At 30.7% G+C, this 21,482-nt stretch overlaps 3 protein-coding genes and 2 long non-coding RNA genes across 5 annotated transcripts; 3 read left to right on the forward strand and 2 right to left on the reverse strand.

The window, feature by feature from the left end:
* The first annotated feature begins 1,127 nt into the window (after nt 1-1,127).
* On the forward strand, nt 1,128-2,227 carry LOC145201184 (uncharacterized). Its single transcript, XM_080074662.2, has one exon. It carries the CDS (start codon nt 1,348-1,350, stop codon nt 2,062-2,064), a length of 717 nt encoding a protein of 238 aa, XP_079930788.2. The 5' UTR covers nt 1,128-1,347; the 3' UTR covers nt 2,065-2,227.
* Nucleotides 2,228-7,512: 5,285 nt separating this feature from the next.
* On the forward strand, nt 7,513-10,214 carry LOC145186649 (galanin receptor type 1-like). The gene is made up of 2 exons (XM_080062833.2): nt 7,513-7,640; nt 8,880-10,214. The coding sequence occupies exon 2, from the start codon at nt 8,891-8,893 to the stop codon at nt 10,127-10,129; it is 1,239 nt and encodes a 412-aa protein (XP_079918959.2). The 5' UTR covers nt 7,513-7,640; nt 8,880-8,890; the 3' UTR covers nt 10,130-10,214.
* LOC149880487 (uncharacterized) lies at nt 7,568-13,153 on the reverse strand. The gene is made up of 3 exons (XR_016446160.1): nt 12,780-13,153; nt 12,628-12,704; nt 7,568-7,757 (listed from the first exon to the last, which is right to left on the reverse strand). It is a non-coding gene; the product is annotated as an uncharacterized LOC149880487 (long non-coding RNA).
* A 1,166-nt stretch (nt 13,154-14,319) lies between these two features.
* Nucleotides 14,320-15,884, reverse strand: LOC149880488 (uncharacterized). The gene is made up of 3 exons (XR_016446159.1): nt 15,530-15,884; nt 15,206-15,452; nt 14,320-15,000 (listed from the first exon to the last, which is right to left on the reverse strand). It is a non-coding gene; the product is annotated as an uncharacterized LOC149880488 (long non-coding RNA).
* Nucleotides 15,885-20,080: 4,196 nt separating this feature from the next.
* LOC145186762 (somatostatin receptor type 2-like) lies at nt 20,081-21,409 on the forward strand. Its single transcript, XM_080063008.2, has one exon. It carries the CDS (start codon nt 20,090-20,092, stop codon nt 21,281-21,283), a length of 1,194 nt encoding a protein of 397 aa, XP_079919134.2. The 5' UTR covers nt 20,081-20,089; the 3' UTR covers nt 21,284-21,409.
* Nucleotides 21,410-21,482: the final 73 nt, after the last annotated feature.

Below are 21,482 nucleotides of genomic sequence, written 5' to 3' on the forward strand. Positions count from 1 at the left end.
GATGAAGGAAAGAAACTCCCTGACTTCTTCACATTGTCAACCCAAGGAAAAATTATTTCCAAGAAAAAAGGCAAAATAACTCAGAACAATGACGTTGTTCATTGCAAGAACTTGGAAGAAGCAATCAATAATTAATAGTGGAAGATCATTTTTGCAGTTGCAGAAGAAGTTCTAAAAATCTGCAAGTTTTAAATTTGTTCTGGATTTGATCGCACTAATTAGGATTTTATTGGGTGCTATTAACCGCCTGTTCAAAAACCTGTTGTAGTGCTTGTCAGAAGCAAATGCCTGATTTGCAAACTTGAATATTCAGATGCAGCCCTTTTCATGGCAGTCAATTTGCTAATAATTTTTAATCATCCTTATGTGATGTCAACATTCTGCTATAGTAAGCTGTAGCAGAATGTTTACATCTTATACAAAATGATTAAAAAATCCGATATCAAATATTTGTAAAGTCTTTGATGAAACTTTTCAACTATGTTTTAAATACACACTTTTGGAAGCTTTAAGTAAGAAAAAAAATATCCCAAATCTTTTTGGAATTGGATTCAATTTCTGGCCTTTGAGCGTCGAGCATCATTCATTATAATGCACTTTTGACTAATTTGAAGTTTTTCTTAAACTAGTTTGTTGACCTCGTTTTTGATCTTCGCTTAATCTCGGAGTACTCTTGACTCGGAGTACTCTTGATTAGCGATCAACGGTTTTCACTTCACGATCTAATCATACGTTTGACAGCTTTTCTTTGAACCTTTTTTTACTTTTTTGTAAGCGAATCAGTTGTAAGATTACAATTTTTAAGTAAATAGAGCAAAATTTAGCAAAATTAGAGCAAAATTAGAGCAAAACTTTTTACTTATTCAAAATTAATTTACTCACATCTGCTTTGTTTACGATCAATATTTTTAAATCTAGATTTAGATTATTTGAACAGGAGATAACTTTGTTTTAAAACAAGAAAAAGATTATCAAAATTGATTAAGTGGATCGCAAAATACTTTATAAATCTAATAAATCTTATCATTCCGCACAGTTCTTAATTGTTAATCTTTTTTGGAAACTCAAAAAAGTTAGTTATAACTTACTACTTACGGGAACAATAAGTTGAAATAAAATTGTAGAATTGGGAGAAGATTGTTGCAATTAAGATTTATTGTTTTAAGTTGCAATTAAAGATTTATAGTTTTGCTGACTTGATTAATAAATATTTGCTTTAAAGTTGACTTGTTTACACTGGAAAGCCTTAAAAGCGCAGAAAGTCAATGCTCTAAAGATATTTATTTGTGCATTGAAATAAAACGTTGGTACCTTCAAGTTGAAGTCCTGTCGGCTCCAATCATCAAAATGGAACACTTAGCTCAGGAGCTTATAGAAAAATACGGCTTTGTTGAGCCTGATCGTGGAGATTTAGACGATCCTACCATAAAGTGGCGCTCTGGGAAACCCGATTACACGTCTGCCAACTTGGAGTACTTTAAAGGGAAGACTATGAACCATCCTCAAGGGTCTCTTGAAAAGCTTGTTGAAGACTTGGTCAAGACATGGGAAATGGAGTGCTCTCATAAAGTTGATTTTCAGCAGTGGCGCACAGTGAGCCACGAGAATTATTGCATCAGCGCTAACGGTGGGAAAAGGTATTCGGGCGAAGAAAATCTTCGCGTAGGGAACTACAACGTGTTATTGAACGCGTGTAATCCTGAGTTTTACGACTCAACTAAAGAAAACTTTGAAACTTCGCACGACCTGTTTAGGAGTTGTTTTAACAACTCTTTTCCATGGGAGCTTTTGAAAGTGTTTTCAGGACCACCGAAGGTCGTGTTTACATGGAGGCATTGGGGAACGTTTTCAGGTAAATACAAGCAACAAGATGGCGACAGTCGAACGTATGAGATGTTTGGGATTTGCGAAGTAACAGTCAACAAAGACTTAAAGATTGAAAACATTGAGGTATATTACAAGCCAGACGAGTTTTTCGAAGCCTTGTTGGAGAGAAACTGTTCGCAATCAGGAACAAAGTCACTACTCGGAGAAGGTTGTCCTTACTCATTACGTCAAAGATGAGGCCTATTTTATTTGTATGCAGTTTGTTATTTAAATTTGGATTATACATCAAAGAGTTTGATTTTGATTCTGTAATTTTTGCTTTTTTTTTTTTTGGTTAGTTCTCCTAAATGTTTTTTAATATGTTTTTAATTTTGTATGTTTATGTTCCCAACTTTTACCAAAGTTGGTGTTTTTTTTACTTCCGCCACTCACTAATATATCCGTATATGATGATATTTAGTGTGAAAAAAAGTTCCCGCAGAGTTTAAGATCATTTATGAAATACACAGTGATCAAAAAAGGTGTTTGAGGTGCGGAGGATAAAGTTGGTTGGTGAATTAAAATTTCTCAACCTAAATTCCATCAATTTCTTGTAATTTAATTGTGAACTAACTATGATGGTGAGCGCTGTCTTGATTGACGCTGTTCTGTGATTTTTGCTGTTAGTTTGTCCATTTCTTCACAATGCGGAAGCCGGTGTAATTGTGGTATTTAATGGAAGCATTTCTCAGTAAATGGCGACATCACTATCCAACCAAATAAACAGTTGTGATATTTAATGGCTTTGTATTGTTTGGAACTCCAGGTTTTAATCTGGTGAAATTTGAAATAAAGACTTTCTGGAAATAGATCAAAATGATAGTAAAGGCTGAATTTTACGGACGGTGGAATCCAAATAAGTTAGAAAAAACACAAGTCATTTAAGAACATAGAAACTGAGGGAGATTTTTGAGAAAAAAATTTCAGAAATATTTTACTCATGAATTCAAAATGAACTGACAAATATGATGCTTTACGGATTAAACAAAAAGCATCATGCGAATTTGAACGCATGATGCTTTTTGTTTCATCCGAAAAAAAAGAGCATCATGCGTTCAAATTCGCATGATGCTTTTTGTTTTCATTGGAAAAAAAATGTTGAAAGTTGATAAACTCAAATCAATTTTTTAAGGCGAAGCGAAGAATATTTTTGAGCTGTTGATTGGGAGAAACGCGTTAGTGAATATATCATCCGTGCAACACGCGGGTGCGGAAACTTAAGGTTTTTGGAATGTATTGCTCTAGAAACTTAAAGCATAAATGTGTAGAACGCGGGAAAAAACATATTTGAAAGTTCTCTAAGTAAATGCTACATCACTTGTAGTATAAATTGTGTGTCAGAAATTAATTTTTTAGCAATTCCTTTTCCTAAAGCCATGCCAGAGCTTCCTGATCCAGAAACAAGTGGCGAACTCCAAATAATATTTTCATCAACACAATCGTCTGACTTTCCCTTTTAGAGCATTTTTGGGATTGTTTGGGAAAAGATGGGGTAAGATACGGTTGTTTTGATGGGATAAAGATGGGATATACAAAATGGGTTTATGGAAAAGAAAGTAACCCTAAAAATTTAAAGCCTTATTGAAAGAATGAGAGAAAAAAAAAATTTTCAAAACTTTTCCAACGGTGCATTGAACAAAATTTAAAAATAAAAAAGTTCTTTTGTAAGAAAAAACCATATTTTGGTTATTTCATACGCATGAATCTTTTGTTATGCATTTTAAATTATTATTTAAACTTAAATTAATTAATTTATATTAAACAAGTATATTTAATATAATAATAAATCAATAATAATAATATGTATATAGTAAATCAATAATAATTTATATTTTATACAAATTATACTTTATTAAAGTTCAGAAAACTCGCCAGCATTAAAATTCGAAGGAAACGTTAATGATTTTTTGATAAATTTCAAAGTTTTAGTAAAAAACGTGGAAATTTTTTTATGTCAACTTGTCTTTTTTGATTTCATGTTGTGACTTCTGGATTCTCGAATATCAAACGAACTTCACGTGGTAAACATTTTAAAATTTTTTCAATCCAGATTTTAAGCATTTCATTAACTCAATGTTATTAATAAAGGCGTGAAAATGTGAATGAATCGCATATAAAATGTGACGAATAAAACGAATATTTTAATTGCTCGAAACAAAAACGTTACGTCAAAAGTGGATGTGAATGTTAGATAACCTTTGTCTGCGGGGAAACATTTCTGGATTGTCTTTTTGTTTTTTGTTTTTTTTGGTGATGATAGACAAGCACTACTTTTTTAATTACCAACTCCATTGATTTGATTATCGCCTATCAATCAGCTGTTGACTTTTTAAAAGTGTGTTGTCTCTTACTTAATCTTTTTTAATTACTGGGGCAGATTACTTTCGCAATTGATGCCGGATTTTTCTTTAACATTTAAATTCCGTTACGCTGACATTAAATTATCTTGGCCTTTGCAAAAAACATTGGGTGCCTGCAGGAAAAATGATGAGGAAGTGGTGATCGAAAATAGAAACTAAATTTTTTTATTAAGCAGCACACTCATAGAAGACGGAGCATGTCAAGGCATAGGCGTCCGCAGATTAGAGATAAAAAAAAGAAAATGATTTTTCTCTGAATTTATTCATAGTCAGCAGGGAATATGTTTTAGCAAAACGTCAAAAAATTTTTTTTTTTGGTTGTTAAGTTTGTCTCATGGAAAGTAAACTTATTTTCTCGTGTACTTGGCGCTGTGAAGCGCTAGGGGAGACCGGGACTAGTTAGATACAGGGGTAAGTTGACGCACTGCGTTTAACGTTGGAATTTTCCACCAGAAATTTCCAAAATTCACATGGAACTTCCCACTTAACAAATTTATCTTTCAGTGTAGTATCAGGGATATAAGCGCATGCGCATAGAAGTTATAGCGATTTTTGTGTTTTTTTACTAATTTTATAACTTTTGTAACTATATTACTTTTTCAATTTTAAAAAGCAATAGCATTAGCTACAGCTAAACTCGAATAGATGTAGGTGTTGCATTGTTCACTCTAACCAGTCACATTTTGTGTTTCTCAATGTTTTGCGTTTTTGGGATTTATAAGCCATTTTGTGAGCAAAGAGCTTTTGGGGTTAGTTGGCACAATGATCGTGGGGCTAGTTGGCAACATGTGCCAACTTACAACTTTTCGCATTAGCCGTAAATTAACTTAAGTTATATAATACTGCAAATCTACAGACATGAGAAATTGTAAAAGAAAAGTAGACAGGGCTGTAAATTCTAAAAATGTTGCAAAAAATGTTGTTGATGCTATTTTTATAGAAGCAAAGTCTATTCAATCAACTTAATGGCAATAAAAGTTAATGTCAAAAAATGTTGTTGGATGAAAATTATCAAGAGTTCTCATAAAAAAGTTGCGCTTGGAATGGATGTTTAATGCTGCTAAACTTATCTCTTGTTATATGGTGTGCCAATTTACCCTACAAGTAAAGGTAACTTACCCCTGGCCGGGGTAAGCTAGCACATGTTGTTTTTTTTGGAGGCCCTTTTTGGGCCACCAATTATAATTATTTTTTTAATGTTTGTCACTTGAACATGCTTGCCAAACTCATATTCTTTTGAACTGCAATCTGATATCCTCAAAAAAGTTCACCCAGAAATGTACAGAGCTCAAAAACTAAAGCTGTAGCCAACTAGCCCTGGTCTCCCTACTTGTACTGGTTTTCATTTTTGATGGGTTAGTTTTTATGAGTTGTTATTATTTATTTCTTTTCCACATTCTTTTTTCACATTCTCAGTTCTTACAGCGTAAACTTTAAGTTTTTTATATATTTCAGGATTAATTTAAAATATGCACTAATACGTCGACACCTGAACAGCAAAAAAACCCAAAGGGAGATTTTTGGAGAAAATTATTTTTTTTTGTTGCTGTTAATGTTAACTTGTTTGCATTGTTAATCTACATTTTTTCCCAAAAATATGAACCTTCATATCAAAAGATTTAATTTTTTTTAAAAGCAGAATTCAAAAAGCCCTATGTGTGACAGCAAAACCTTTCTTTTTTTTTAGCTGTGTGTGACAGCAAAGTTTTGCGCTAGGGAATCAGATGTATGTTTAAACTATTGTTAATAAATTTTTTTGTTTGTTATAAATTATGAAGAGAGATTAATAAATTGGTGAAATAGAATAAAACTTTTTCGAGATGTGCAGAAAAATTATGAAAATGGCTCTAAGGTAAAATGTCTCCTTTTGCTTTTCACCATGCTTAGTGAGCGTTTTAAAATAATAGTAATGTAATGAAGTATGAAGCATTTAATTTTTTAAAGTTTTTTTGGAGGTTTGTGATGGTCTAGTCAATTCAACTTTCACGTTACAGAATGAATAGTAGAGACTACAGAGGTAGTAGAGGCTGTTAGGTTCAATAAAGATTTCATTTCAGAATTAATAGCACCGTAGAAGGTTTGCTTTCCAACAAGACAACGTCAAAATCTCTGTTAGTGAGGAGACGAGCATGTTTTGAACCCAAGAAAACTAGTTTGATGTGGTGACTCGAAGTCTTGAATTGAATCTTGCTATAAATCTGTAGAACATCATTGTGAGAAGATTTTATGAAAATAACAAGTAACATGGAAGCATAAATTTCTTGTAATTAAATTTATGAACTCCATAAAACCTCTTTCCTCCCCTCCTTCTTATAAGATTTAGTCCAGAAAATCTTTCCTCCTCCCCCTTCTTATAAAGTTTAGTCCAGAAAATCTTTTGATGCTCTGAAAGTTGGGAAAATATAGAAACTTGAGCTCTGTGAATTTGTTTGGAGGTGTGATAACATATAATAAGAATTTATCAAGTTATTGAAAGCAAAGTTATAAAGTATTCAAAATAAAAGTAAACACTGAATTTGCATTTTTTTTGTGTTCTAACTTAAGAGTGCGTCTGGTTGAATGAGACACCAGTTTTTTGATTTTTCTCTAGTTTGTTGTTTATTTCCAATTGTATTTTCATTTTCGCACGATGCTTTTCTTGTTATGGCGATACATGAATTATGACAAGTATTTTTTAACTTCTTGAATTTAATATAAATTTCAACCAAAATTTACGTGCGCCGATTGAACTTAGAGTACATAATTTCTATTATAGTTTTTAAAAAAGCAAAAATGCATGCAAGTATTATTTTGATACTAAATAAGCTTAAACCCAGAACTTTTTGAGTGCTGAAATAAAATCGCTAAACGATTATTTTATCGTTGAATTGCCTATCAAAGCAGATTCTCTATTGTTGGGGTTATTCTCGCAATTACTTTCGCGATTGTTTTAGCGATTGTTTTCGCAATTATGCTCGTAATTGTTTTAGCCATTGGTAAAAATGAAGTACACTTTTTTTCCGCAGTTAGCTTTTATTTCGTGAATTTGCATGATTAAAATAATTATAAAACTTTAAAAAAACAAAAAAAAATAAAAAAAAAGGAAAATTTATGCTGTTCATCAACTTCTAGATAATTATGATAAATATGATAATTAAGTAAAGCAAATTTCACATTTTTTTAAAGTAACCTCTAACAATTTAGTCAACAGACTCCTAAGTTATTATAAAAGAAAGATGAAGCTTAAGTCTTGCCGGGAAAACATCATCGGAACGAAAAATAAACAGCGCATTGTTTTAAGAACCAATTTCTACTAAAAATAAAAATAAAGAACGGATTTTTCATTAACAACGATATTCTATGCGTATGACTTTAAAACAGGTTCGATTTGAAGAAAGCCATCGTTTTCCAAAACCACTATTTCATGGAAGGAAGGTACATTTCTTTCACAATGCAGTTTATTGTATATTTATTTTTGGAATTTTCTTTATTCTACTTTTAAAATGCGCAAAGCAGTTTATGATATGTTCATTTAAAAACTGTAGTCTGCCTCTAGAAAAAAGAATGAAAACCAGTCCTCACATTTTTTTTTCTCTCTGCGAATATAATTAATGACTTACTAATCAATTTTAATGTAACAATTGAGTAATTTTGCATTATCAATGATTTAATTTATCAATGTTAAATTGAAAACATCAAAATTTTGTAAAAATATACAAGGAACATGTTATGCTTAAAAACTGAGTTACTTTTTTGACAAAGAAAAAAAAAATTTTTTTAAGAGGACATTTATTTACTTCAGAGGAAAAAAAACGCCATCGTCTAGACAACATTTTGTTTGCTGAGATGAATCGTGAAAAATAAAAATGGCATCTTTGAAAAACAAACAGTTAAAAATAAACTTTTTCGTAAAAGAAGAAGAATCAACAAAGAAAAAGTTTACTCATGCGAGATCAAACAACGACAGCATTTAAATTTAGCATTTTAAATTAATCTTCTTTGGAATTCTCCATGAATTTGAACTGTTTTGAAAAATGCATTTTTACGTCTTCAAGATCTTTTTGTTTCACAAAATTATAGCGTTAGGTAATTTTGCCGAATAAAAAAAAACTACGTTACAGGCATCGCCATAATTGAATTATTTCGGATAAAAAAACAATTTAGCGGAGTCTTTGTATAACTTTTCGTAAACAGATTTTTTAGGGGAATTTACTTAATAAACCACCAGAACCGCTCTTTGTCGGCAAAAAAATTGTAATTCAAAAAAAAATCTTAAAACATTAAGAATATAAAATATCCACATAAAAGATGTTCTTTGCAATTTTATGGCATAACTTCAATTGAAACCATCAAAATGTTTCAACGCTCTAAAATTTTCAAATTAAAGAAAGAAAACAAGGTATCCTTAACAAAATAAAAGGATAGAATTTTTTATTTAAGGAAATTTTAAATAGAGAAAAAAAATTAAAACTTTCATTTTCGTTTTGAAGGAACGATCGAAGGAAAGTGTCCTCTTGAAATAAAAACCCAAAAAAATTTGAAAAAATTACAAAAATAACTATCAAAAGCACAAGAAGTAAGTATTTTTTTTTCAAAACGAGGAACGTTTAATATATATATTTAGCTTCTCTTCCAATACCTTAATACGTAAAAAGTTTTCAATATTTTTTTTAGGTAAAATAAAGATGCAGTTCGAAAACTCATCTTTCAATCAAACCGAATTCGTTAAAAACGTGCCAAGTTCCAATTTAACCAAAGTTCAAACAGAGTCACCGGCAGATTTATCAAAATGGTTCACAACTTTGATATACACAGCATACACAGTGACGTTTCTCATTGGTTTTACTGGAAATATTTTAGTCTGCTTAGTTATAAACCGAAAGTTGAACAAGCGAAGCATACATTTACTTACGCTGAATTTAGCTGTGTCGGACTTAATTGTGTTGCTAGTGTACTTACCAATGGAAGCTTACCAACTTTACACCAAATGGCAATGGGGCCTTGGGACTGTTATGTGCCGGATTCTTTATCCTGTAAACTCGTGCACAGTGAACGCGTCTATATATACACTGGTAGTTATTACGAGGGACAGGTACATTGCAGTAAAACGACCGATGGCCGCGCGAAAAAGGAAAACCTCTTCAATAAAACGATGGATATTTGGCATTTGGGCATTTTCATTCTCCTTGAGTATACCGTTGCTATTTGTAGTAGATGCATCAAGAATTTATTGCACTGAGTACTGGCCAAACATTGCTTCATCTCGTATATATTGGTTCACTATTTTTGCCATTCAGTTTGTTATACCCTTAGTGTTTATTGTTTTGAGTTACATCCTCATTATTTTTCATATCCAATTACAGAACTTGTCGTTCAGTGGTGCAAGTAACACTTTTTATTCGACGGCAACGGAAAACCGGAAGTTTAGAGCGCGTCTGTTGAGTGACGTCATAGCAGTTTACACCAACACGGAACTGAGAGCCCTCAGAAGAGAGCAAAAGTCCAGGGTAAACTGCATGGACAACGTTCGTCGAAAAAAACAGTTGAACAAAATGTTGAAAATGATCGTCGTTTTGGTGATTGTTTATTTTATATGTGTTTTACCTCAGCACACAGTGTTCTTTGCAACACTTTTTAATGGGATCACTCAAAACGAATACCTAAGTTACATTTTTGTTATTGCGAATTATTTTTTGATAGCGAACAGTTCTATTAATCCGGTTATATACGGCACATTAAATGACGAGATCAAGAAGGGTGTCAAAAAAATATTGCTCTGCCGAACCGCCAGTAAGCATAGTTCAATCAACAATTTACTGCTGCCTATGGATAAAAGTTTTTTGTCCACATGCTTTTCATTACAAAGGCAGGTTTCTTCAAAAACAAAACCAAACCAGAGTGAAGGCAGCACCTCAAGTTTTTGACCTTTTTATTTTATGCTTTTAATTATTTCATTACGTTAAAACAACAAATATTTTATTTCCAAGAAAATCTTCCGAATTTTTTATAAATTGTCCCATTTTGTAAAATAACTTAAATTCGCCTCCACATTCCTTAAAGCGAAAGCTTAAATCTGATATATAAAAAAATGTTACCATCGTGGTGTTTTTAATAAAATACACAGAAACGTTATGATATTTTGATAGTGGCAAAGTCGAATCTTATTTTGTTGCGAATTATAAGATTTAATTAATGTTCTGGCCCATTATTAACCGAACGCAAGTTTGCCCTTCAATATACTTTAGTAACTTTATTCCTAAATATTTAATAGTTATCATTTTAAAAATTTGTTATTCTTTACGAAGAGAAAAAAAACAGCACAAAGATTCAAAATGATAATTCCAGTTAAAAAAATACGTTTTAAATGCCACGGAAGTATGAGCTTTGTTTGAGAAAAAATCTTGAAACTATTTTTCATTTGACGGATTTTTAATGGGCTTACGGAACGTTTACTAAGTTATAGACTTATTTTACTCATAAACCAAGTATGATCAGATCCCAAATTATTTATTTAGTACTGATTTTATGTCTTTCGTCAAGTGGTTTTAAAACTCAAAAAAATTCTGAGACTATTCGGAACTTTTTTATGTACTTTATTGAAATCCGTTTTTTCCTATTACAAATCACTATTCAAATTTTATTCTATAAAAAAAGTGTTGATGGGTGCTTTATTCAAGGGGGGGGGGGGGGTTTAAAATTCTTAGTGCAACACGTTTTCGATTCTACAAAAATCTTTTAATAAAACCGGAAGTTTAATATAACTGTGAGTTGTTGTTTTTTTTTTTTTATTTAAGTGTGAGAATCTTTTATCGCTTCCTACTTTTTATAATATGCTCAGCCCACGGACATAAACTCTCAAAGGCATTCTGCTCCAAGATCATTATACACGTTTAAAATTATCTTCCGAGATTGATCACCAATAATAAGTACGAGCTACGTTTTATTTTAAATTTTTAATAATATTTTAACTTTTTGGTCTCGCTGAACCAGTCGCATCAACCTCTTTTTACTTATTAAAGACAAGCTTTGTGTGTATTAATACTTCATACGAATAAGTAAGCTGTAAATTTTATTCAAACACTTCTAGATAAGCAATGTTTTTAGCTTTTTTTTGCATTTTCAGGCAATTTTTACAACTTCATTTGAATTTTTAAACCATTCGTTGATTTTGTCCTCGACAACGCCACATATAATTGCCCATGAGCAAAAACAGGCATGTGCATGTTTTTGTTCAAAAATCCTAATGGTCATTACAGGGTGTCACTGACAGACATGCCAACTTTATTACATAGATTTTATGGGTAATTTTTATCAACTATTTTATATATTTTATTCTAAACATTACCGCAAATTGCCAGTTATTACTTAAGTATAGAAGATGTAAATGAGCAATTAAATCTTTAGCAATTCATAAATATAAAAAGTGAAATATATTAAAATATATGTAATAAAAGTGTATATATATATATTATATGAATGTGTTAAAATATATTTAAAAAGATACATATATAAAAAGTGAAATTTTAAAACTATCAACGAAAAGTATGAAGAAAAAGAAAACTAAAACTTCAGTTATTTGATAAAAATTTTAAATATATATAAATATATATATATATATATATATATATATATATATATATATATATATATATATATATATATATATATATATATATATATATATATATATATATTATATAAAAAGAAAACTTGTGGTTAACATATATTATGTAATCGTTATGGTTAAAATGTATATAATTAAGCTGCTGATGAGAGTGAAAAAGCAGAATGATGATAAGAAAGGTCAAAATCAATCCATTTTAACAAGTGAAATTATTTTGATAATTTTATGCAAAAAAACCAGATTATCTCATTTAGTTATTAGTGAGTCATCTGCCGTCGTATAAAAAAACATATGCTATTTTTAATTATCTTTTTTTGTTTAGTTATTCATTTATTTATCTTTTTTCTTGTGAATGTAAAAGTGATATTTATTTAGTTTTTATGTTGCAAATTTTATTTTGATTTTTTGCTTCAAGTTTTAATTACACACCTTGTTTAGACATCTTTTTCTTCTGGGAGGTGTGACAGTCAAGGAGATTGTCAGACGAAATATGAAAATTGGCATGACTGATAATCTGGCCAACAATTTTAATTGAATCGGACATAAAAAGAAACATAACGCTCTAAGCATGTCCAGTTTTTATGTTGTTATTGATAGCATTAAATACTTTGATATAAAGCTCCCAAAAATGTATTTTTGATTAACAACTCGGTACGTTCTGCATAATTATGGCGACTTACGAAACGCTAAACTTTGCAAGGATATTTTCAAAGTATTAATATAAGATTAAATCTAAGAACCTAATTTGAAAAATGAAATAGAATTTGTTAATTCTTGCTAATCAGCGATTTTAGGTACCTACGCACTTTCGCAATCCTCTTTTTCTACTTCAGATCATCAAATCCATTTTAAGTTTTGCCCAACGCAATCTTTCTCTAATGTAGAAATCTTAATATGCATACAATTGTTAAAATATAAAAAATCAAACAATAAAATTGAGTTTAACCTACTGCTTGAGAAAAGTCGTTCCGGTGTCGCACATGTTGCTGGATTTACAAGGTTAAGTTTTATGTTTGATATATGGGATAAGCTGCCGCCCATACCTAGTCTAAATCATCGAGTTTTCTGGGGAATTATTAATAAAAAATTGAATTTACTTGATGCCGTGCAGGAAATCCAAAATAATCTAACTAGCACTGTTCAATTAATGGCGTAAAATTTCGACGCTGAGATGTAAAGTTAATTCTCACAAAACAAACTATCGCGGTCGTTAAAATATGTTCGTGGCATATTTACGATGTAACTAACGTAAATAAAATGTTAGTTAAACGCAATAGTTATACAGTCGCCTGAATGAAGTTAATCAAAACGAAAAAAACTATAAAAAAAGAAACATAATCTCATCAATAATCTGAATAATGAACTTTAACTTTTTGAGTTTAAGTTTTATCTTAACCGTTATCTCCTTAAACATAAAAATATTTATCTCCATAACAAACAAAAGAAAGATAAAAAAATTTACTTTTGTTAGCTATAGACAAAAAATGACCTTCTAAAAACCAGTAGTCAAAATTTTTGTCATAACAACTGTAAATGAAGATGGCTGGTATATGAGCATATAAAATGATGACATAACCATTTCAACAAAATCTTAACCTTGAGTCACTGTACCCCACCTTCCCCTATAACTTATTTATAAACAAACCTCCAAAGAAAATGGTGCGTGGTAGAAAAAATTGGTTATAAATTTGGATTCAGAAATATCCAAATGACAAAACAAAACAAAAAAAATTGATTATTTTTTATCATTATATAACCCAATATTTTAGAAATATTATGATTTTTATAAACCTGTTTTTTCGTCGGGTCTTGATTTCAAACATAATATATTTAAATTAAGGTTTGGAAAATCTGATCGTTAACAAATTTTCAATGGTTCCTTTTGATAATAGAGACATTGAAAAGCTAATATTTACAAAATCGAATTGAACAACTTTTGGAAAAAGTTCTAAAACTAAAGATGTCCAATTTTTAAAAGCGGATGTCAGTGTTTTGGTTGGCACAACTCGACATTCTCCATCCACCCTCTAACTCCCACCCCACCCACTCTTCTTCGACCCCATACTTTTATAATTGATAGCGATAGAGAAATTTATGATGATTAAGATTCATATAAAGACAAAGACCTTAAAATCAAAGTAAAACGCTCAAATCTCAAGTTGAAAATAGAAAAAAATTACTTGCGAAAAAGTATTAAGCAATCTGGTTTTTGTTTTTTTATAATAAAGATTTCGATTAAAGAACAATAAAATGTTTACGAAACGCTTCATCTTTAGTTATAATGACACAACTTTGTATTTCTTATTTTATTATCTAAAAAGTTTTAAAAAGTCTTTTAAGTTTAAACAACCTAAAAAATTTTTTATTGATTGCAAGCTATAACAACTATAAACTTGCTAAAAAATTTTAAAGTAAAAAATATCTATATTTAATATACAATTGGAAGTTAGCTCCCTTGAAAACTTTTATTATGCGTGTCAATGTAAAAAGTAAAATTAAAATAAGTTAAAATCAGGTTTAAAAAGATTATATTCTGAAATTTCTGATTACATTCGAAAGAATTTTCGCGTTTTTTAATAAACCAAAAAAACTAATTACTTTTTATTGTAAGAACCAGGCTGGCAATATTTTTCCTTTGAAAACATTTTTAGGGTAGATTTGAAAGTCACCATTTTTAGAGTAGATTTGAAAAATACCATAAAATACGGTATGAATGTAGAAAGCAGTATTGGAAAGGCCTTAAAATTAAATTGTAACGCTTCTGTTACGTAACTGTAATGCTTCAACCTTAGTTTGAATGAACTGGCACCAGATGAATTAACATGGTATGCATCACCATTATAGTTCTTCTTTTTCTATTGTCAACTCATCACTCATCAACAAATTTATGATTCCCGTTGAATGAAAAAAATTTACAAAGTGTTTTCGTGTTCCTTTTTCAAATTCACAAGAAAAACGCTGACGGTAAGCATATTTTGTTATCAGCTTTTTTTTTTTTTGGAAGTAGGTCGATAATTTCGGTTCCGGAACACTGGATGATTGGAAAAATTAATATGTGGTTTTTAAAACTAAAATTATTGTTTTCCCTTAGACATGGGTACAAATTGCGAGGTTAGGATTATTTTCTTCTATCTCCAAGTTTAAACGTTGAGAGAAAGTTTTGTGTTTTTTCTAAAAGTAAAAATTATTCAAAATTTTAGTTTTAATTTTTAAAAAAATAATAACGAACGCTTCAAATAATTTATGTTTAAGCAAATTATTTAGAAAAAAAATTTATAAAATAAAGCGTATTTTAAAAGTAATTATTACTTACTAAAATTAATAACTCATTTTCTCCCAACTTTTAAAATGGGAGATAGAACAAAATAATTCTAACCTCGCGAAATGTCCTTTGGGATTGCTCTGACATTAAAAAAGTAAGATGAAAATGTTGCATCACGCCTAAAGTTGACAAAAACTCTGCTGATGTAAAAGTTATAAAGTATCGATGTTAAAAAAGCGTAAAACTTGGCTCTTTATGCTGGCAAAATTTGACTCTTTCACTATACGATCACTTAATCTGTACACAACCAGCCCCACAACAATTACAACTAACAACTGCGTTAGCGAAACGAAGAACGGAGCTGAAAATAAAAAGCCGTTTTTTCTTAGAGTAAAACTAGAATATTTCTTTTTTTATAGCTATAAAGAAAACACTGACCCGACATGGATTCCCAAACTTTAGGGCAGTGATACAACCTGCTCCATAGTAAAACCAGATCTTTGTTATTTTTCTGAGAGTTCTTTGTAAGAGTCCATCGTAAAAGTTGTTTGTAGTTTAAGTAATTTGGTCGTGAAAAAAAAAAGTGATCAGATAAACATTCAGAGTATATGATTGTTATCATTGGTTGGTTCATAAGGTTCTCGTAAAGAGATAAGTTTATTGGAAAAAAACGGCTTTTTAACTGGCTTAGTACCATCTGAAGTTTAAAAGAAATCTGTCAAGTTTTTCTTCTGTCGAAGGAGAAACCACGTTGTTTTTTTTTGATGATAATTTGTTGTTTATATAAACTCGGCTACTTAATTTATATTACAATTTTTTAATATTTTTTATACTAATTTTTATATTTAATTTTTTATAAACTTTTTTTATAAGACAAGGACTTTGCTGAAAGCCGATCTTAATCGCATCTTGTTGCTTGGTAATAATCGCATCTTGTTGCTTGGTAATAATCGGTTTTTTTCTTCTCAGTCTATGTTTTTGAATCTCCTTGTTTCACTGGATATCTTATGTAAAAAAACTACTGCTTTAATATGTGAGTACATCTCCCTTATATCTGCCTTACAATTGTAATGTGTAGATGCATAGACGCCAAGTCCACGGGGGAAACAGGGGCAGTGTCCCCCCGGAAATTTATACTAATAATATATTATCACGGATTATTATGAGGGCGAGAGTATCTATTCGCCGCCGTAATAGATACTCTCGCCCTCATGATAATTAGTATAAATTTCCGGGGGGAGGGGGACCAATGTCCCTGTTGCCCCCGTGGACTCGGCGCCTATGTGTAGATGTTATACTTCCAGACTTTTCTAAAACTATCAACGGATGTATTACCATTATCTACCTCACTCATTCTTTGTGAATTTTTCACCTAAATCATACAAAGCATTAAGAAATTAAGAAATGGAATGGAAAAAGCTCTTCCTTTTTTACCTGGAAATACAAATTTTTTATACCTACCCTGTCTTTGATTAAAATATATTTTTAAAATACTCCCTTCCCTCTCCCGTTTCCTTTCCCCTTCCCCCAACCCATACAAACATCTTTAATGCACAACAAGATTTTTTCACACAAGAACTTTTTTTCAAATCAAGATTTTTAAAATCTTGAAAGGGATTTATTTTTTTTAAGAATTTAAAAAATTCGATTAAAAATTCGAAAAATTCGATTTATCTTCAAAAGACGTGCAACACTTCAAATCCCATGAGGTTACTCCTCATTTTTAATAAAACTCCTTTAAAGTCTCAAATTGCGAACGACTTTTTTTTATGAGAGCAAGTTTTCGAGAAAAAGGTATTTAAAATGTGTTATAAATTTCTTTAGGTTTAACAAGATGGCCCCATTCTCATCCTTTTACCGTGTCATGTAAGCAGGGGTTTCGTTGAAAATACTTCTGTTTAACTATTATTGAGTTCTGTCGTTGCTGACTTACATTTCATTTTTATTAGAATTCATCTTTTTTTAATAATAACATACCAACTTCATAAAATGAGGCCTTTAGTTGATGCGTTTATCAACACTTTTGCAATTGTAACATGGGAGTTGCGCTTGACGTTGACATATTGGCAACGCAGTTTCAAATGCCCTCAATGAGTTGCAGGATTTTCAGCATTTAACCAAATATAACCAATTAACCGTAATATATTTAAATTTTTTAATCTAAAGATGTATAATATTATACAAAACATTGGTGCAATATTGTTTTCCTGGTTGACTGACCTGTTAAGTTTACAGATGCGGATAAAACAAAGGGTTTCAAAAATGCTATCTCATGCTTTCACTTTCTTCAAGTCGTTTAATGCGATTTTTTGTTGTGTTGTACGCCAAACTGAAAAAATACTTATCGTATACTTTGTTAACAGTTTTATTTTTTAAGTTTATCTTAACGCGAAGAATATGTATAGATATAAATGCATATTTATAAGTTTTGCTTTGGTGTCGTGGAAATGATTCATTATTAACTAATAAAAACATTCATTAGCTTATTCATCTTTGTGTGTGGACAGCTCGCCTTTATGAAACAAAGGTTCGGAACTCAAAATAAAATATTTACCTCAGAAATCTTAAAAAGACGAACTTTCCTTGGTCACACTTTCTAGTTAGCTAAAAATACCAATACTGCGACGAAAAAAAGTTTTGATTGCAATTAAAGTACGCTAAAAATTCTATAAGAGGGAACCTAAATAAATAATTGAATGATTTAACTAATATTATGAAGTGCCAGCTTTTGAAGAAATATCACCAGAAATCTTTAGAAACAAAGAGTCTAGAAAACTCAATAGTAGTTATTATACTTTATCACACACACATATATGATAACAAATATATTATAAATTACATTACTACATTAAGTATTTGCAGAAAGTATTTCACCTTCACCAAAGTTGAGTCAAAGTAACTGAAAAAGAAATTTTATTGCCATCCTTCAATTCTTTTTTTCCGGCGCCGGATAAATAAAACTGCATGTTTTAGATTTAACTATGTTAATTATGTTTAGTTATGATATTCGATTTAAAAACCACATAAACCGTTAAGATCTGAGGAAGAAAAACAATAACCAAACATAAGAAAAATTTTAGCATTCAAAACAAGTTACTTGAGCTTATGTGTTGACACCACGAGGTGCTATGTAAAGGTAGTATAATACAGTGACACAATTTGTAATTATTTAGAAATTAATTAAAATTTATTAACAAGGAAAAGTTATAGCTTTTAATGCTCCTCTTCAATACTAGAGACAATTTACCAAACCGAGGCATGGATTGCAATTTTTGCCCAATGAATCAACTGTTTATGTAACTCGTTCTCAGTCTCCTTCAACTAATCGTAACATTTGTTAAAGAAACAATATCAGAAAAACATGTAAACGTGTTTATTTTATCTGCATTTCAATGGCAACTTGTTTTAACTGTTGTTGAAAGTTCAATCGAGTTGTGTTTTCTTGTTTCATCATGTTATGAGTTAAGGTGACGGTTTTCTTGACAGCTGTTTTTTTCAGTTTACCAGTATGAGGTATGAAGGCTGATATGAGATGTGGACGATATGCAAATTGAAAAAGCTCTGAATAGCTTTTTGTTTGTTAAGAGTTGTCGTATTACTTTCCATTGTATTGTACTGCTTTTATATTCTCTGACGGCGTAATTTATAACAAACAATAATCGAGATTAAATCGTTCTTTCAATAAACTTACAAAGGAACGAATGAAAGAACGAATGAATGTATTAAATTTACACATGCAGCAAAAAACAACAATCAAATAAAAAACTGTTTTTTAGATTATAAAACTGACTCTGTTTTTTACACACAACTACGATTGTTCTTTCAACAAACAGTTCACATTAAAAATACTCTGATTAAATTTGTCAATCGGTTCCGCAAAGACCGAAAAAAAATTATATTCTTTTACTGATAATCATTGAATAATTCACTTAAATCAATAAATAATTACATTTTTTTTTTTTTTTTAAACTAAAAATGCGATTTTCAATCGTTACACAAAAACGAAATCCTTAGGGAATTTTTTTCGCGTCCAAAAAGATCAATTACCTACTCACTGATGTAGTAGTCCATTCTTACTTGGGCTAGCTTAAACAATGTAACAATTGAACTTGTCATAGATAAACAATAGGTAGTGTTGTAATATTTGACAAGGCGTATTAAGACCAGCGTTGTATGTTGTACTCCATTGAAAAGGTTTTTAATTCTTTATTGAATGATCAACTTGACAAAGCTTTCCTTTTGAAGGAAAAACAAAAGCTCTGTGGGAAGACATCGTGAAAAAGAAGAATAACCTTAGCAACATTTTACAAATTTCCAAAACAAAATAACGCAGCGTAAAAGCCGTTAACTTAAAAAAGGGGAGTTTTGCAGTTAAGAATGGTTGAAAAAAAATTGTTTTTTTATTCAACGACGTAAGTGTATTTATTTGATGATAATGACTTATATCCATCTGACACGCAGAACACAGCTGAAAATAAAGTTTTTTGCCCGTGGTCTACACATTGTACACCGAACAGGGTCAGAAAAACAGAAAACATGTTTGTTTTGGTTACGAACAATACGCTGTATTTTAAACAAAAAAAATGTACATTGATTTATTTATCTTAATGTAGATTAGGCATTTGATAGGTACCGTAAAACTCTTGGGTTGGGTACAGCAATTAGATCAGTTAACAAAACCCAATGGCTCCCCCTCTCTCTTTCTCTCTTTTTTTTTTTTTTTTTTTTTTTGAGCGAATTAAATGAGTTTTTTCGGCCTGGAGAACGTTTTTACATTTTCAAGTTTTAATTTTAGTTTTAATTCCAAAGACGTAGAGGAAACTCATAGAGAAAATAATTGTAAAATATTTTTGTGACTCGGGATTCTAACAGTTTAATCAAAATATTTATAAAATATAAATTGAAATATTTATAAAATAAGTTGAAAATTATTTATACAACTAGGAAAACTTTTTTGCAATCTTGTAGTTTTGAAAATTATATTTTAGTAAAATAGATATGGCTTTAGAAAATTCATCGACTCGTCGACTCTTCAATTACCTAATTTCTAACAGTTCTTATAATCAACCAGAATTACCTGCCGAGTTATCTAATTGGTTTAAGACTTTATTGTACATAGCATACACGTTAACCTTTGTCATTGGTTTTACAGGCAATATTTTAGTCTGTTTGGTTATCAAACGTCAGATAAAGAAAAGAATAATTCATTTATTGACTTTCAACTTAGCAGTGTCTGATTTAATTGTATTACTCGTGTACTTACCGATGGAAGTGTATCAACTTCACACCAAACGAGAATGGGGTTTCGGGACGCTTATGTGCCAGATACTTTATCCTGTGAACTCATGTACAGTGAATGCTTCTATATACACGCTTGTTGTTATTACCAGAGATAGGTACATCGCAGTCAAGCAGCCAATGGCAGCCAGACAACGACAAGTATCTTCTATCATTCGTTGGATATTTGGTATATGGATATTTTCGTTCACATTAACAATACCGTTGATGTTTGTTGTCGGAATATCAAGAGGGAGTTGCACAGAGAGTTGGCCGAATGTTAATTTAGAGCGTGCTTATTGGTTTTCAATATTTGCAATTCAGTTTGTGGTACCGCTCATTTTTATAGTTCTAACATATCTTCTCATCATTTTTCATTTACGGTCCCAGAATGCAACGTGCGCTTACCAAAACTTATTAGGAAGCGAATCAGAAAATGGTAAATTAAAAGAAAGACTGTTTAATGACATTAGTCCAGTTTGTACAAAAGCAGAAATGAAAGTTAGACTGAGGCAGAAGAACTCATCCGGGATAAATTGCATGGAAATGCGACGAAAAAGACAATTAAATAAAATGTTGAAGATGATCTTTATTTGGGTAATTGTGTACTGTATATGCGTTTTGCCGCAACACACAGTTTACTTTGCTAACTCTTTCTCTGGGTTTGATGGTCACAAGTACTTGAACTACATTTTTGTAACAGCTAATTACTTTTTGATTGTTAATAGCTCTATTAATCCGGTTATTTACGGAGCGTTAAACGATGAGATAAAGAAGGGCGCTAAGAAATTGTTATTATGTAGAAACGCCTGTAAAAATGTTCGCAGTCTACTCGTACCTCTAGATAAAAGGTTTTGGCTAAGTTGTGTTCGATCGAATACCAAGACAACGTCAATTAAACAAGCACATAGATAAAAAAAATTTGTAATAATATAGTATTTGTAGCCGCTATAGTTATACTTTGCAATTATCCATTCTCTCATTTCACGTTTAATATACCGTAGTTTCTAAAAACAGTTTTTTGCATGACATCCATGGTGAAAACTCAAATTCTTATTTTTACGTGAAACTTTTAGCTCCTTTGAACCGGTACGAAACCCAAAAAGAAAAAGGA

This window comes from Hydra viridissima, unplaced genomic scaffold (genome assembly GCF_058129835.1).
Source record: "Hydra viridissima isolate aposymbiotic clone 2 unplaced genomic scaffold, HvirCarnegie_v1 scaffold_13, whole genome shotgun sequence".
Taxonomy (NCBI): domain Eukaryota; kingdom Metazoa; phylum Cnidaria; class Hydrozoa; order Anthoathecata; family Hydridae; genus Hydra; species Hydra viridissima.